The sequence below is a fragment of the Balaenoptera acutorostrata genome, chromosome 5, assembly GCF_949987535.1.
Source record: "Balaenoptera acutorostrata chromosome 5, mBalAcu1.1, whole genome shotgun sequence".
Lineage (NCBI taxonomy): Eukaryota > Metazoa > Chordata > Mammalia > Artiodactyla > Balaenopteridae > Balaenoptera > Balaenoptera acutorostrata.
This window is the reverse complement of record NC_080068.1, coordinates 116,056,184-116,073,299: the sequence shown is the minus strand read 5'-3', so window position 1 is coordinate 116,073,299 and position 17,116 is coordinate 116,056,184. Positions and strand designations below refer to the sequence as shown.

Below are 17,116 nucleotides of genomic sequence, written 5' to 3'. Positions count from 1 at the left end.
AAGGATTTTAATTTTTCATACTTTCTCTCTACATAATGCTTCTCCACATCCAGAATTCCCCTTGGGGTTCATCCCAAATGAGAAGAGCAATTCTTCAGCCTTATCTGTTTCCTGGCAAAACTATTGAGGCCATCAAAAAAGTGACAGTTTCTGTTATCACTACCTATGTACTCCAGGCAAACGTCCCAAGGTTAATTTTTCAAATAAGTAATCCCAATTCCTGTAATCAAACATCATAATTCAGTGATAAATAAAGCCAGATGTTCACTAGCAGCAGCTCTAGCAAGTCTCATGACTTGAGGACTTTATTATTTAAACCTTTTTTTTTTTTTTCTTTTTTGGCCGCCCAGCGCTGCGTGGGGGATCTTAGTTCCCTGACCAGGGATGGAACCTGCGCCCCCTGCAGTGGAAGCCCGGTCTTAACCACTGGACTGCCAGGGAAGTCCCCATTATTTAAACCTTTAAAAGAAACTGGTTTCAGGACTTTCCTGGTGGCACAGTGGTTAAGAATATGCCTGCCAGGGCTTCCCTGGTGGCGCAGTGTTTGAGAACCCGCCTGCTAATGCAGGGCACACGGGTTCGAGCCCTGGTCTGGGAAGATCCCACAGGCCGCGGAGCAACTAGGCCCGTGAGCCACAACTACTGAGCCTGCGCGTCTGGAGCCTGTGCTCCACAACAAGAGAGGCCACGATAGTGAGAGGCCCGCGCACCGCGATGAAGAGTGGCCCCCGCTTGCCGCAACTAGAGAAAGCCCTCGCACAGAAACGAAGACCCAACACAGCCAAAAAAAAAAAAAAAAGAATCTGCCTGCCAATGCAGGGGACACGGGTTCAAACCCCGGTTCGGGAAGATCCCACGTGCCGTGGGGCAACTAAGCCCGTGCGCCACAACTACTGAGCCTGTTCCCTGAAGCCCATGCACCTAGAGCCCGTGCTCCACAACAAGAGAAGCCACCGCAATGAGAAGCCCGTGCGCAGCAACTAAGACTCAATGCATCCAAAAACTAAATAAAAAATTAAAAAAAAAAAAAAAGAAACTGGTTTCTTTTCTCCTCTTCCTGATAACCTAACTTTACTGCTGTAGGTGGTCCTTTCTCCCCTCCCCCTCCCTTTCTGGGGAGTTTTCAGAAGTGCAAATGTTCTTGGAGCTCCAAAGTTATTTCAATGTAGAAAAGACCACCAGGTGCAAACAGGGTCACAATTTAAGAAAATACTTCCTTAAAAACTATGTCATCTTTTATACCCACATCTACTGCGTTTTTGTCATAAAAGGCTGATACTCACCTTTATCTCGAAGAAGAGGAAATACACTATAAAACTAGCAAATCTAACTCTGAAAAAAGTTTATTATAGCACAACCTCCCTGAAATATACTGTTTCTCATAAACGGCCTCCGTTTCAGGAAGTAGGAATTTGAAAGAAAACATAGCCTGTTATTGTCTCCGAGTTTGATTGTGTAATTCAACTCCGGGACTTTCAGCAGTTCTGCACCATAAGACACGCCCCTTTAGGAATTGCTTTAGTGAAAGGTATTCTGGGAGTTGTATTACTACAGAAAAGTTCCTTCTTCTAAAGAAAGTACAAGAAAACTCCTTATTTGGACTAAGTCAGAATGGAGAGCCAGTCCCCTTGAGAGCCGAGGAAAGAGACGGTTAGTAAGAAACAATGAACATGACATTGTTTTTGATCTATTATCAAAAGAAATTCATGTTAAAGCTCCATTCGGCGCTCCATCTATTTTAGAATTAGTGTGCAGAATTGAGCTTATGTCACAAGGACACCTATATTACCAAGTTTTTTTATTGAAAAATGAAGTTGGGATTGACATGTATACACTGATGTGTATAAAATTGATAACTAATAAGAACCTGTTGTATAAAAAAATAAATAAAATTAAATTAAAAAATTAAAAAAAAATGAAGTTGGAATTTATCTCATAGAAAATCTCATTGGGTTGATTGGTTTAACAGTGAGGACTGTCAACTCGTGTTACATAGGGGATATCGTCCTTCAGTCTAAATCTGCGGCTCCAAATTTTGACAAAAAATATCAAAAGTACATGAAAAGATTTTTAAATGTTTAACAACATTTTATTGGAAAAGTTGTTGACGTCAACAATATTTTAATTTCCTCAGTCCTTTCTGAGCCTGCTGGGTTAAAGAAGTGTCCTCTCCAGTGAAGGAGTAAGAGATTAGTAGTAATTTGATAAGTCTTAGTAAAGCCTTTTTGATATAGTTCCCCAAAATTGAGAAACTGAATGACGAATAAGTGGGTGACAAATCCTTCGGCAAGTTGGATGGTTTCCAACTCTGCTTCTCAACAAAATAGAAAAAGAAACTACTTAAGTATTCAGCTACTAAGTATTTTAAGTACTAAATAGTATTTAGACAACTTAAAAAAATTTTTTATGATAGATCACTATGTAATTCTTAATATATGACCTTAGAAGAAGTTCAAATAACCAAATGAATTGTATATTAAAACTCTTTCTATCTCCTTTTATTTATGTAAAGAGTTTCTCTTTTCTTTGTATGCATTTTTTTGTAGAATGCTGGTTTATTCTAGCTTTCAGTAACATTCATCCATGAACTAATTTTTAAAAACCTTATAAATCTCACTGAGAAATGCATTTTCCATAAAATCTTATTCTGTTTAATAGTTATTCATCAGAATATATCATTTATTTTTGTCTTTCTAATCTATTATGAATTCATAATCCTTGTAATGTATAACTCAGTATTTAAAAAATTAACACAAAGTCTACAGCCAGAGGAAATAAAAATGAAATTTAAAAATGTTTAATTTTAATATCCACATGTTTTTATTGTAAAGAAATATGATTTTTTTTTTTTTTTTTTTTTGGCTGCTCGGCTTGCAGGATCTTAGTTCCCCCACCCAGGCCCTCAGCAGTGAAAGTGCAGAGTCCTAACCACTGAACCGCCAGGGAATTCCCAAGAAATATGATTAAAATAACTTTCAAGCACATAAACTACTAATATTAGGAGAAAATTCTATGGAGAAAGTGGAATGGAAATAAAAGTTAAAGGAGATGAATAATATAAACTTTCCAGTTGTTAAACTTGTACACATAGAAGAACTTGTACATGTGTTTTTAAATGGATGATGGGGTCATCAAATTACTAGCATATATAATTTCCATTGGGTACATCTAAAAGAGTTATTAAACATCTGACTTAGATCCTTTGCAGCTATTTAAAGTGATGATAAAAGATGAATATCAACTTAAAAATGTGTGAGAGGGTTGTTTTTGTAAAATTCTGTTTGAGAGTAAATGAGCAAAAATGTTAGAAATTCAGTATTCTAGAGCCTAAAAGAGGGCATTGGATACTTGGGAATGGAAAGGGAGAAAAGGGTACTGATACTTTTATCATCCTTATTTGAGGGATGCAATGAGGCATTTACCTTCCCTACTATCTGGACAACAGTTGAATCTGTCTCCAATAGAGATTTCTAGTAGAATTCCCAGAGCCATGGAAACACAAAGATAGAATGTCTCATTTATGATCACAATGTTGAGCTTTAGAAAGATTTCAAAGATAAAAATTCTTTGAGATGGAAATAACGCAAGCCTCAACTATTGTGAGATGTACACTCATAAAAGAAGTACATTATGATACACTTAGAAAAACTGGTTGCACCATCATATTCATTTTTATTTTCTAGGTTTGACTATTTTCTAATCTTGACTATAAATCGCTAAAACAAGCTGATATCATTCATTTGTTCAAATAACATGTTTAGAGCATTTATATCGTGCCAAGTGTTACATTGGTGCCATGGATTCAGACTGACCACGTAAGAAATACCCTTAATGCAATCACAGCGACAGATAGATATATGGCTGGACAGGTGGATATATGGCTAGAAATTACCTGGAAAGATAGGAGCTAGCTCATAATATGTCATTCTGGAACTTTCTTCTCAGAATTAGTTGTCAGCACAATGATGAAAAACATAAAGAAAGAACCAGAGATGGAGGATAAAAAGAGAACTTATTCCAGGTATGGCATTTTTCTGGGGAAATACTTTCTGTTTTATTTTATAAGAAAATGAAATTATTGTATTATAAATTAAATTATGTATATTGTCTAATCCCTCATTAGTAGTATAAAGTTGTTATTTGTTAGGATGCTAGTAATTCATTAGATTTTAAAAATTAATGGAAAAGCACTGGGACTTCCCTGGTAGCGCAGTGGATAAGACTGTGTGCTCTCAATGCAGGGGGCGTGGGTTTGATCCCTGGTCAGGGAACTAGATCCCACATGCATTCCGTAACTAAGAGTTTGCATGCCGCAACTAAGGAGCCCGCCTGCCACAACTAACACCCAGTGCAACCAAAAAAAAAAAAAAAAAAAAAAAAATTAATGGAAAAGCACTAACAAATGAAATGTAAATATTTAAATATAATATTAAAGAGGAGGAGGTTTTGGGTTTTTATTTTCTTTTTTACTAAAAATTACACTAATAAGGAGTACTATATGACAAAGTTTAGATTTAACAAGGCAAAATTAAGTAACTTGGTTTGGAGGATATGTGACAGGTAGAAATAATGCATCCCTCCCCCAAAACTGGCCCTTCTTTTCCTGCTTACATAGCTCTCATAATAAGTGACTGGGGATTCCAGGATCAGGATCCACTGGAGACTCTCATAATCCACCGGGCTCCTCTAACCAAAAAACCTTATTAGTGTTCTATTGTTGTCTAAAAATTACTACAAATTTAGCAGCTTAAAACCGCACCCATTAAATGATCTGTTCTATGAACTAAATGTAAAATATTTATAAATGAAGATGCATTTTAAATGTCTATAAAATGATATTATAACTAGAGCATGGACATTTTATAAGTATTTAAGAATTTATAGGAAAAGTAATAAAGGTCCTTTGGTATACAAAAACAAAAAAAAACAGCACCCATTTATTATTTCAAGGTCTCGTCAGTCAGAAATCTGGGCACGTTACAGCTGAGAACACTGCAGTTCTCATGTGAGGCCTGGGGGGACTCCTTCAAGGCCCATTCAGGTTGTTGGCAGAATTCCATATATAGGACCAAGGTTGCCAATTTTCTTGGTAGATGTTGTTTGGGGACCACTCTCAGCTCCTAGATGTCAACCACAGTTCCTTGCCGTGTGGTCTCTGTAGACAGTTCCTGACATGGATGTTTGCGTCCAGGCCAGCAGGGGCATGTATCTCTGACTTCCTGAAGGGCTGAGCCCTTTTAAGGATTCACATGTTTAGGTCCGGCCCAACCGGATAATCTCCCTTTGGATTCCAAGACAACTGATTAGAAACCTGGTCACAGGAAGATATCCTATCATATTCACGGATTCTGCCCACACTCAAGGCGAGGAGATTTTACAAAGTGTGTATACCAGGGGGTGGGAATCTTGGGGGCCGTCTTAGAATTCTGCCTCCCACACAAGTTCCCCATAACTGCCCAAGGAGGGGCCGGACAAACGGCCCGAGACAGCATGACTCCTCCCCCCCCCCCACCCTCCAGGTGTCCTACCTCTGGGGGCTCCAATTTTCTCCTCACCATCTGATCACTCTCTCGAGAGCCTGAATTTTATTGCAGTTCTCCTCATGTGAAAAATATTGAGGCATCAAAGCATTAAGTGAGAACTTTCTCTCAGGAGACTTCTTTCATTTGGTTCTTCTTAAAAAAGCTTTTTTGTGTGTGCATGGAACCATATTGCTTGCAAATAAGACCAAAATCCAAACAGTTTGAAAAAGTGCACAATGAAAAATCTCTCCCACCTCCACATTCTGCCCTCTGTCTCCCAAATTCTTTTCCTCAGACTAACAGGTATTACAGTTCCATTTCTTGGATCTCTTTGCAGATAGTTCATGCATTTACAGAAATTTTTTCCCCCCCACAAATACAGCATTTTTGTTCTGCACTTTGGTTTTTTGCTTTAGTGATGCGTCCATCAGATCTTTCCACATAGATCTAAGTTGTTTTAACTGCAGATGCTTGACCCCAAAATAGGGAGAAAGTGAAGTCCAGACTAGTTTCTCTTCATTCTCAATACTTTGGGCCTACTCCTGTCTCCCATTAGGGGATAATGGGAAAAGAGCTAAGTGAGTTATCTCAGTTGATTCTGAATGTTTTCACAGGTTGGCAGAGAGCATCAGCCCTGAGATGGGGCACTCCTGAACTGAGTCACTCTGAATCTGAACACCTTAGCTGGGCCGGGGAGAGTTAGATGCGTCTGTATCCAAGGTGCTTAGAGTGCACTGAGCAGAAGACGAGTATCATATAACCCAGTTGCCACCAGGCAACACAAAAAAGCAACACTTTCTAATTTTTTTCTATAGTGTGCAATTGTATTACCACAAATTAGCTTCTTCTATTTTTGATTTTTAAGTGAAATACAGTAGGCTTTCCGGTATATCAGCTTAATTATGGGCTAGTGAAAGTATCTAAAAACAGTTTTTTAGATTGTTTCCATGGACAAATATTTTTGTAATTCCAAACATGGAAGTAACTGAATTAGAAATTATGTTGCAACCCATATCATGGAGGTGAGTGGTAGTGATAGAAGGGGAAACAGTTACTGAAGGGGACATCATCAATTGAATATGAGAGCTGAGACAAAATTTTACTTTATTGTTTAACATTAATACAATTTGGAAATTTCAAATTGTTCAAAGCTAGATAGAAATTTATTGGATTGTAGGCATTTTATGTTATTTCCAGATTAAATGATTCATCAATAATTCATATAGTAAATCCCTCTTTTTTTTTTTTGTATCAACAATATAGATGCCTAGTGTTTCTTCTGTTTTGCTTTGATAAACAATTCTGGTCTGACTTTTGAGGTACCATTTCTCTGAAGGGTTCCTTTTAATCTCTCTAATTAGTAGCCTAGGAATACTTAAACCCTCCGGAAAGCATTTAGCTTACTCCATATAACCCCGGCAACACTCACAGCATTTGGCTGTTGTCAAGTGAAGCTAACCAAGCTTTAAAGCCATCCAAAGCCTTCCTTCATTAAACTCACAGGAAAGGAGTTTAACCACATTCTGTGTAATTTAAAAGATGTTGAAAGCTCATGAGCAGTTCTGAGTGCAAGAGAAAGTTCTTGAAACTTCAAAATCAAAGAACGGGTTTGTCAAAATGACACAACCGCTTCGAAACCAAAACAAAAATTGTTTTGCTCCTTTCCGAAAAGGAAATCTGCAAATAAGAGGCCCTGAAAAGTGCTTTTCAGTAGGTATGTTCTCATCAGCACATGCGTGATGGTAGCACATGCTGGAATCCTTACATTTCTTCAGACTGATGTTACTTTGGCTGAAGTATTTTCACACAGGCTTTTAGTAATTCTCTTGCTTTCAGAGAAATCATAGGCTGAGATGAAGATATTTTATAAACCTCTTCCTGTAATATCTAGTAAACTTTCATCACATCAAGTCCTATTGTGTTCCTTTAACAGCAAAGACATTTTCATTATCAAAGAACGATGTTCATGTTTCTCTGTAAATGTTATTGTTACTCTATTTAAACTTTGATCTTGAATAACAGTAAAAAAAGTAAAATCTGTAGTAGAACTGTAAAATAATCTCTTCTACTAAAAATGTTTTAGTGGTTTTACACAAACAGAAACAGTAACAAAATAAAGCAATTATTACAGAGTATTTTGCCTAATTTACATATTAGTGATTTAAAATCTTTTTTTTTAAAATTGAAGTACAGTTGACTTAGTATATGAGTTTCAGGTGTACAACATAGTGATTCGATATTGTTATATTTTATGAAATGATCACCATGATAAGTCCAGTTACCATTTCTCACCGAAGTTATTACAATATTGTTGACGGTATTCCCTATCTTGTATGTTACATCTCTGTGACTTCTTTATTTTACAACTGCAAGTTTGTACCTCTTTATCCCCTTTCCCTATTTTGTCCACCTTCCCATACCTCTCCCCCCTGACAACTACCAGTATGGTTTCTGTATCTATGAGTCTGTTTCTGTTTTGTTTTGTTTGTTCACTTTTTTTTTGATTCCACATATAAATGAAATCATACAGTATTGATCTTTCTCTGTCTGACTTATTCTACGTAGCATAATGCCCTCTAGGTCCATTCATGTTGTCGTAAACGGCAAGATTTCATTCTTTTTATGGCTAATATAACATTGTATATATTTACCATATCTTCTTTATCCATTCATCTATCGGTGGACACTTAGGTTGTTTCTATATCTTGGTTATTGTAATAATGCTGCAATGAACATTGGGGTGCATATACCATTTCAAATTCGTGTTTTCATTTCCTTTGGATCAATACCCCAGAATGGAATTGTTGAATCATATGGTAGTTTTATTTTTAATTTTTTGTGGACTCTCCATACTGTTTTCCATAGTGGCTGCACCAATTTACATTCCTACCAACAGTGCAGGAGGGTTTCCTTTTCTCCAAATTCTTGCCAATACTTACTTATTTGTTGTCTTTTTGATAATAGCCATCCTGACAGACGTGAGGTGGTATCTCATTGTAGTTTTGATTTGCATTTCCCTGATGATTAGTGATGCTGAGCATCTTTTCATGTGCCTGTTGGCCATCTGTATTGTCTTCTTTGGAAGAATGTCTATTCAGGTCTTCTACCCTTTCTTTAATGTTAGTTTTTTTGATGTTGTATGAGTTCTTTGTATATTTTGAATACAAACTCCTTATCGGATATATCATTTGCAAATATCTTCTCCCATTGAGTATGTTGCCTTTTTGTTTTGTGATGGTTTCCTTCACTGAGCGAAAGCTTTTTAGTTTGATGTACCTTCATTTGTTTATTTTTGCTATTGTTGCCCTTGCCTGAGGAGACAGACACCCCCAAAATATTGCTAAGACCAATGTCAAAGAGTGCACTGCCTATGTTTTCTTCTAGGTTTCAGGTCTTACATTTAAGTCTTTAATCCATCCTGAGTTTATTTTTGTATATGGTGTAAGAAAGTGGTCTAGTTCTATTCTTTTGCATGTAGCTATCCAGTTTTCCCAACACAATTTATTGAAGACACTGTCTTTCCCCCATTGTATATTCTTGCCTCCTTTGTCTAGATTAATTGACCATAGGTGTGTGGGTTTATTTCTGGACTCTATTCTGTTCCATTGATCTGTGTCTGTTTTTGTGCCAGTACCATACTGTTTTGATTATAAAGCTTTGTAGTATAGTTTGAAACCAGGAGCAGGTAGCCACCACCAACTGTCCCTTCAAACCTTTAAGGAACAGAAACTTTTCATATGTGCACTCTTGGCTGTTTCTCAACTTGCACAAGCCATTTTCGGTTCAAGGCCCATTGTTTTTAACCAGTTGTCAGAGGGTGAAAACCATTACTGAGATTAGATACTGATCTGGAATTGAAGGCTTATTCAAATTTCATTTTGGGTCATTTAGTAAATCAAATAAGTCATCTTAAAGGAAAGAGAAAAATGGAATAATGTTCAGCATCATGAATTTTAACAGTTGTTGCATTTTCTCTATTAGTGTTATCGATAACACCTACTTAAACAGTCCTTTGCAGTTTATAAAGCATTTTCACATCTCATTTAATTTTAAAGGTTAGAGATCAGAAACTCCAATTCCAGTAATACTATTTCATTGTGTGAGTTTATTTGTGTAGTCAAATTGCATGTCTTATCTTCCACCTACTCTAATGTTCTTTGACTGGAAAAAGATACTGTGACTCTTTCAGGGGAGAAACAGTAAGTGTTGATGATTAACGAACAAAATTGCAGCCTTACAGGAATCTACCTCACTTATAGATGCACCGGTCCTTCCTCATGCTTATGGTTCTTGATTACATGTAACTTTGAGAGTTCAACACTTAACCCCTCCTCAGAACCTCTTTATCAAGTGGTGAAGCAGCAAGCATCACTGTTATTTTATTGCCAGTGAAACGGACCCCTAAACAAGCGCTCTCCTGAAGTCAAGGACAGAACCCAGACAAATGAGCGGCTTCCATCAGACATTTACCAGAGTTGGTGGGCGGTTTCCCAAGCCTTGAAGTAAGTAAGCCAGTATGACCTCGGTCACCAGAAGCTTTGTCCCCCCACTGCTGTTCTCAGCCCTATTTCTCTTCATACAGTCTCCTGTCTCCCTCTAGACACCTATTGTCTTTAGGCTCTCTCCACAGTTAGTTCATCCCAGATCTTCTCCCTGAGGCAGGAAAATCGTATCATCTTATTTACTCTAAGCTATAAAGGACTCCTGGGAGGTTGAGTGTTTCCTGTTGCACCAAGTACTAGCCCTTACTTTTGGAACCCGAGACCCTGTGTGTTGAGTGAGGACTGCCTTTAGGTAGATGGGGAGAGAGGGAGCGCCTGGACGCTCGGGTGTAAGGTGAGGGCACCATGGGTACCAGGAGGCTGATCAGGAGCTCTGGAGCAAGTTCTGCCTCTTTCTCGCTCAGAAACTTAATCACTCTCTGGGCCTCAGTTGACTCATCTGTAAAGTGGACCTAGTCTCCCGACTGTGAGAATTACATAAGAATAACGTGCGCCCCGCACCTGGCTTGCTTGATGGTTAATTCAACTCCTCGCCTCTCCCCACGCCGGTCCCAGGCCAACACTCGCAGTGTGTGTGGGGAAGTCGCCTTTAATGTTGAAGTGATTCCGTCCCCTTTTCAAAATCCGGCTCGCAAGCCACACCCTCTTCGGAGGGGCCCTCGTTTGGGAGGTGGCGTCCTCGCCGGCTTACCTCGCACCCCACCCCACCTGGAGGCTGGGCTTTCTGGTCTGACAGGGCAGCGTCGGACATGGAGAAGGCGGGGGGCGGGGTGGGGCTGGCAAAGGGCCGGGCGGAGTCTGGGAACCTCCGCGCTTTCGGTCTTAAGGGCTCAGCGGAGGGCCCGCACTCGGCCGGCCGGTGGAAGGAGTCGCGGTGCGCGCCGCCGCGTTTGAAAGCCGCAGGCCCCCGCGGCCCCGGCTGGGGTGCGTCTGCGTCCCTCTCTCCCAGCTCGGCCCTGTCCCTCCGCTTCGGCTCACACCTGCTCCCCCTGCTCGCACCCCAGACCGCAGTGGCGGCGGCGTGGCCGGCGGGCGGTGACCACCCCCCGATCCAGGGCCTCCGCCAGGTCGCGTCCATTAACCTCGTGCCGAGCCCAGAAAGCAAAGGGAAGTTCACGGACTCTGGGACCCCAAGGTACCTGTCTAGGGGCGGTCTGGGGTGTAAAGTGGGGACTGCGTCTTTTCTGTTTATCTCCTGGGGAGGGAAGCTTTGTCGAGGGGTCTTCCGGGGCGTTGCGTACGTAGAAAGTCATCTCCTGCTCCTTCCGTGGACTCGGCATCGGGCAGACGCTCCAGAGATTATTTACGGCGTGATCCCAGCTTTACAAACTATAGGAGTATTTATAAATGGAGCGAGGGAGCACTGAAAGGAAATATTGGAGATGGGTTTTCCTTGTACTTTCCTGTGCTTTGCAAAGTTTTTTCCCCCCCCTAATCAGTAAACAAAAAGGAATTCCATTTATGAAGTGTAGCTCACCGAGCGGTTGCATGTAGACCTGCCTTGCTTCAGCCTGTTTGGTTAGGAAAATAACGTAGTCCGTTGTTTCTTGGGACTTTCCCCAGCTTTCAGATTGAAAGGAGGAATTTCCCAGATTTTCTGGAGCGAGAATACACCCTGAGCCTCGCAGCGGAAGTCCGCAGCCACGGAGAACCGGACTCTGCAATGTTGGCTGGCTACCGGCCAGTCAGGCAGTGGGAGAAAGAAGATATCGTCTCTGGAAAAAACTGAGCTTTACTAAGGTTTTCCTCCTGTTGATTTTGGTTTTCACGACTCCTTTAGCAAGACCTGTTGCTTAAGTAAGTATTGATTCTGCTGAACAATAGCGTTCACGGATGTCTTCAAAGCCACACTACAGGGTGATGACCTGGTGAGGGGGGTCAGGATAGTTGTCTTTTGTTGTGCTTGCAAGTTTCTCTTCCCTTCCTATTAGCTCAGTGCCAGCAAAGTTATTGTAGTTCATTTGTTAACACAAATATTACTGTATGTCAGGCATCACTGCAGTGTTTTACAGCTTTTTGATGTCAGAGATCATGGTTTAAACCCGCTTTGATGATAATCTCCAACTCCATTTAGTTGCATAAAAATCAGATGGTTTGTGACTTTGTAAAGAAAATATTTGTTATATGTCTGAATAGATATTAGATGCACATGGTATAAAATTACGTAAGTACAGAGTGTGCAGTGACAAGTCTCCTTTCCACCATCAATCCCAGTTTCCCTCTCCAGAGGTAACCACTGATACCACTATATAAGCTCATTGTTACTGTGTTTCTTTGATAACTTAGGCCAAACAGATTTGAAAAAGCTGCTTTTGAGCACCTGCACACTAGTGACTTTTTAAATAAAAAATTCAACAATTTTATTATTTTAGTTTTTTTTGTTAGTTTCTGTCTTTTCTGTTTTTCTACTGACCACTCTGAAATGTCAGAGATTCAGGTCACTTTGTAGAGGGAACTTGCAGCTCTGCAAACTAATGAATAGGTTAGTTTCTGAGTTCCTTGAGGTCAGATACCATGGTTTACTCAACTTTGGAGCTCCCTAACAACCTGCCGTAATTACTAGTGACCTGCCAACATCCATACACCCAGGCTTAAGGATAACCGATACTCGAAGTAACCTGGTGCTTCACAGCCTCTTCCTCTTATGAGGAGCCAGTAACGGTGTGTTTGCCTCCCCAACACTAGCTTCTAGGTTGGTGTCCTGCTAGTTCTGACAGACACCTCCGTGGCCCTCTTCTCTACTGATTAGCTGCTACAGTTTGTGAAGTAACTGGTATTTGGGAGTAATGTTTGTAGTGGGCAAGAGAGAGGGTGCATTTCCGTTGTGTGAATCCTGCCTTTGACACTGTCTTTGTGACCTGGGCTACTTAGATAAACCCTCTGAGACTTAGCTCCCTCATCTGTGAAGCGGTGATTCATAGGGTTAGTTTGAAAATTAAGTAAGACAATACGTATAAAGGGCTAGCCCTGTGCCTGGCACGTGAAAGGCATACAGTAAGTAGCAGCCCTTGTTACTGTCAGGCTTTGTCATCGTTTCATATATTCATAAGATAGGTGAGTGCATGTGTCAGGGTACCTTATGGCTCAGTAACACCTTACAAGAAGGGTTAATTTTTGCTTATATTATGAGTCTCTATGGCTCTGTCTTTGGCCCTTCCCTCTGGGACCCCACGCTGAGCTGCTACTTTTGTGGACCACCGATGCGGCATATGGAAAGAGGAGAGGCAGGTCTATCTACACAGTGGTTTTTAAAACCTGTGCTTGGAAATAAGCTTCATGTTACTTCCACTCACATTTCATTGATATGGTTGTCACTGGAGTGGGAAGTATCATCTTTCTAAAGGGGCAGAACCAGTAGAGATAGGCCTGGTAGTGAGGGGCAGCAAATACTTGATAGTAACACGGGTTACAATTGTGAACCCAGAAGTTCATCCAAAGCTGAGAATTGAGTCACCCCAAGACACTTATGGCCACTGATTTACAAGCCAGAATGCCAAATTCTTCCTTTAATATATCTGCCCTGGGTACTCGGCATAAGAGCCTGTACTGGGCAAAATTTTCTTGATGGTGGATTTTCTCAAAAGACTGAATTAATTCTAAGCTACTAGGTTATATAAAAACACAAAAACACAAATTTGGGTGTTACCAAAAGACTGTATCCAGAATATACCATGTTTTAAAATCCAGGTCTCCTTTTGGAACTGTTATTGTCCAAAGTCCAAGAGTGAATTAGAGTGATGGCAGTGTATCCTAGACAAGGCGGAAATCATGACAGATTCTTGCTCTTTCTTTTTAGGCTTTTTACTTGTTATCAGCTAATGGTTTTCTTGTCAACCACTAATTGCATCATCTCATGATTTATTATATTTATTCTCTTTTAAGCTGTCTGCTTCTTGAATAACGACTTTATTATTGTAATTAAAGTATTTTCAAATCATGGTGATTAACCAGTTCTACCCACTGTGTGTTAATTCTTGCTGCCTTTGGTTTCATAGTAATTTTTACCACCCTTGCCCCAAGATTGTGAGCATTCCTTTCTCTTTTTCTGCTTATAGCTGGACATTTGTTGCTTGGGTAAGGCAATATGGTAAAATAATGTCCAAAAAGAACCTATTATGAAAGTAAATTTAAAACTAAAAATACGTTTCTAAATCAATAAAGAAATTTTGCTTAGTTATTTGTTAAGTAATTGAATAAATTGAGTTTGATTTTTTGCAACACAACTTTGCAAAACAGAAGATTGTATTTTAAAAGTAAATAGCAGCATGGAAAGAAAAGGAAAACATTGTTTTTTTCTTTTTAACCAGCATAATTTTGATACCAATATCTAATATAGATGGCAAACAAAAGCCAATAAAACTACAAATCAACTTTGCTTAAGGCTATTGCTCCCCAAACCCCACTGTAAATACTGTATAGTATTTAAGGAATGCAGGGAGCATTCTGCATCACTCTATCTACTGGTATAATTTACTACCACACTAGATTAAAGGAATTCTATGCAGCTGTTTAAGATTGAGGTATATTTATATGAATAGATATGGAAAAAAATCACCCATTTGTGTTAATTGAAAAATACAAGGTCTAGAACTAAATACAGTATGTTCCTATTTGTGTAAGAAATTTTTTTCTCTCTGTGTAGAAATGTGTTATGTGTCTTTGAGTGCACACAGAGTTTTGCTTGGGGTGTAAAGAAGACTTCTGTAAGGATAAAAGCAACGTTTATAGTGGTTGACTCTAGAAGAATAAAAAAAGGATTAGGGTGGAGGGAAGATACTTAAAAAAAATCCTTTTTAAGTGTTTGAATTTTTTAATCATGTGCATGTAATTCTTTTTAAATAAATTGGTTTTAAAATGGCAGTTTTGGGTCAAAATAACCTCTCATAGATTTTAATAACTAATTCTTCTGTTTTACTGCTTAAACTACTCCACTGGTTATTAAAGGTACATATAGTGAGTTGGAGGTGGAGGGCACCACGGGGCCATGCACTCTAGAGGGATGGGTTAACAGCAGTTAGATGGAGCTGCTTGTGGCTAATGACAGTTTGTCCAGTCATTAGGAACCATTGACAAAAATAAATAATTCCAGTAGAAGTACAGACTATGATATTTAGAACTACCTCATGGAGATTTTTTTTTAAATAAAAAGTGTGTAATGTCTAAATTAAAAAATTATAGAAAAAAGTAAACTTTTAAAGCATTTACTATTTTTAACCCTTTACCTACTAGAAATCTAAGTCAGGATATAAAGGACAAATGTTGCAGTTATTTGTATATAACTTTTACATGTCTTTAATCAGGATAATACATAATACCTCAAAAGTCACAGAAGCCCATACCTGAGTGTGGTAGTTATTCATCCTGTTCCACCCAAAACAATACAAAATTCATAATACATTAAGTTTTAATTCAGTTGATAAACTGTAGGTTTTCTTCATGTGTATATCCTCGTTTCTTTATTCCTGATTTTCTGTTTAAAGTACAGCTGTCATGTTTGGTCTGTGATCAAGTCACTCTATTTAAATGAAAAAGGAACGGAAGTTTCTTTATGCTCCCCCCAAATTACTTTATCAATAGTCATTCCTTGTTAATGTCCAGATTATATGTACGGTCTTACTGTCAAACTAGAAATGAAAAATAGAGAGGAAAAAGTAATGCACCAGTTCATATGGGGTTTGGTACAAGATTTCACATACCTACTCATTAACTGAAAGTATCCTGCCTATGTATTGTTTTCTTAAAGTCTAAATAAATCAGAAGATTTTCATCAAAATATTAGAATCAAAGATCTCAATGCCTGATGTATGGGAGTGAACTAACGTGCTGACTTGATTGTTGCAGGCGGGTCAGATTCTGATGTACATCATGTCCAATTTTGAAGATGCTGACACAGAAGAGACAGTAACTTGTCTCCAGATGACTGTTTACCATCCTGGTCACCAGCAAAATGGAATATTCCAATCAATAAGGTTTTTTAACCGACAAAAACTCCCCTCCAGCGAAGTGGTGAAATTTGGCCGAAATTCCAACACCTGTCATTATACCTTTCAGGACAAACAGGCTTCCCGAGTTCAGTTTTCTTTGCAGCTATTTAAAAAGTTTGATAGCTCAGTTCTCTCTTTTGAAATTAAAAATATGAGTAAGAAGACCAATCTGATTGTGGACAACAAGGAGCTGGGCTACCTAAATAAAATGGACCTGCCACACAAATGCCTGGTTAGGTTTGGGGACTATCAGTTCCTGATGGAGAAGGAAGATGGAGAGTCATTAGAATTTTTTGAGATTCAATTTTCTTTGTCTACAAGACCACTCTTGCAAGAAAACAACTGGCTACCACAGAAGCCCATACCTGAGTGTGGCAGATATTCATCCTGTTCCACCCAAAACAATTCTCCTATAGAAATGGGTGAAAATGAATGGTAAACGCAGAGGGCTAAGAGAATCATGAAGGATGAAGAACTCTGTAGACACTTTATAGACATTCCACTTAGTAAGAGTTTCTTAGTGTAGTATATTACTGTCATCTATTACTTTGTCAAACTTGAGATCTGGTGTTATCATTTGAAGTCTGTAACTTGTGTTAGTCATTGATTTAGTCACCTGTTGCATTGCTGGATGTGTGAAGAATTACTGTAAGTGTGTATCTGTGAGCATTAATGTACAAATAGTATCCTTTGTGATGAAGGAATAGTGTTCTCAAAATATGGTTATGTTACTTTTTTTTTATGCCTGATTTTGGTCCTATGTTTTATATTGTTTCATTTTGGTTTGTAAGTTTTGGTTTGGTCATATTATTTCACAGTAGTCATTTGTTTTCAAGGTCAGGGCTAAAAACAAGTTATTATGGGTGTTGTAGCCTGTTGGTACTTGTAGTACCAGAGTATTGGAACAGAGCATAATGTTTTTTAGTGTGTCATTGTGGTTTTAATATGGGAAGACTTATTTGAGCAATAATACCTTGATTTTCTGTTTTTTTCTCTATAGATTTACTTATACTGTTTATTCCCAAGAATACCGTTTTCCTTGTCTGTATTCAGTATCTAAAACCAATGTTTTAAACATTTTAACGAACCACTGTGTTAAGTTTAGAAT

At 38.8% G+C, this 17,116-nt stretch overlaps 2 protein-coding genes across 5 annotated transcripts in view; one reads left to right on the top strand and one right to left on the bottom strand.

The window, feature by feature from the left end:
• Positions 1–1,435, bottom strand: part of ALPK1 (alpha kinase 1) — a 124,324-nt gene extending 122,889 nt beyond the window's left edge. For all 4 annotated transcript variants that reach the window (XR_009008487.1, XR_451841.2, XM_057547518.1 and 1 more), the window contains exon 1: positions 1,284–1,435. The gene's annotated coding sequence lies outside the window, so the exon portion shown is untranslated. The remainder of the gene's footprint in view (positions 1–1,283) is intronic.
• Positions 1,436–11,021: 9,586 nt separating this feature from the next.
• Positions 11,022–17,095, top strand: TIFA (TRAF interacting protein with forkhead associated domain). Its single transcript, XM_007191047.3, has 3 exons — positions 11,022–11,159; positions 11,588–11,821; positions 15,866–17,095. The coding sequence occupies exon 3, from the start codon at positions 15,881–15,883 to the stop codon at positions 16,445–16,447; it is 567 nt and encodes a 188-aa protein (XP_007191109.1). The 5' UTR covers positions 11,022–11,159; positions 11,588–11,821; positions 15,866–15,880; the 3' UTR covers positions 16,448–17,095.
• Positions 17,096–17,116: the final 21 nt, after the last annotated feature.

Coding starts and splice junctions, on each gene's coding strand:
- TIFA (XM_007191047.3), top strand. CDS start 15,881: ATGTACATCATGTCCAATTTTGAAGATGCTGACACAGAAGAGACAGTA.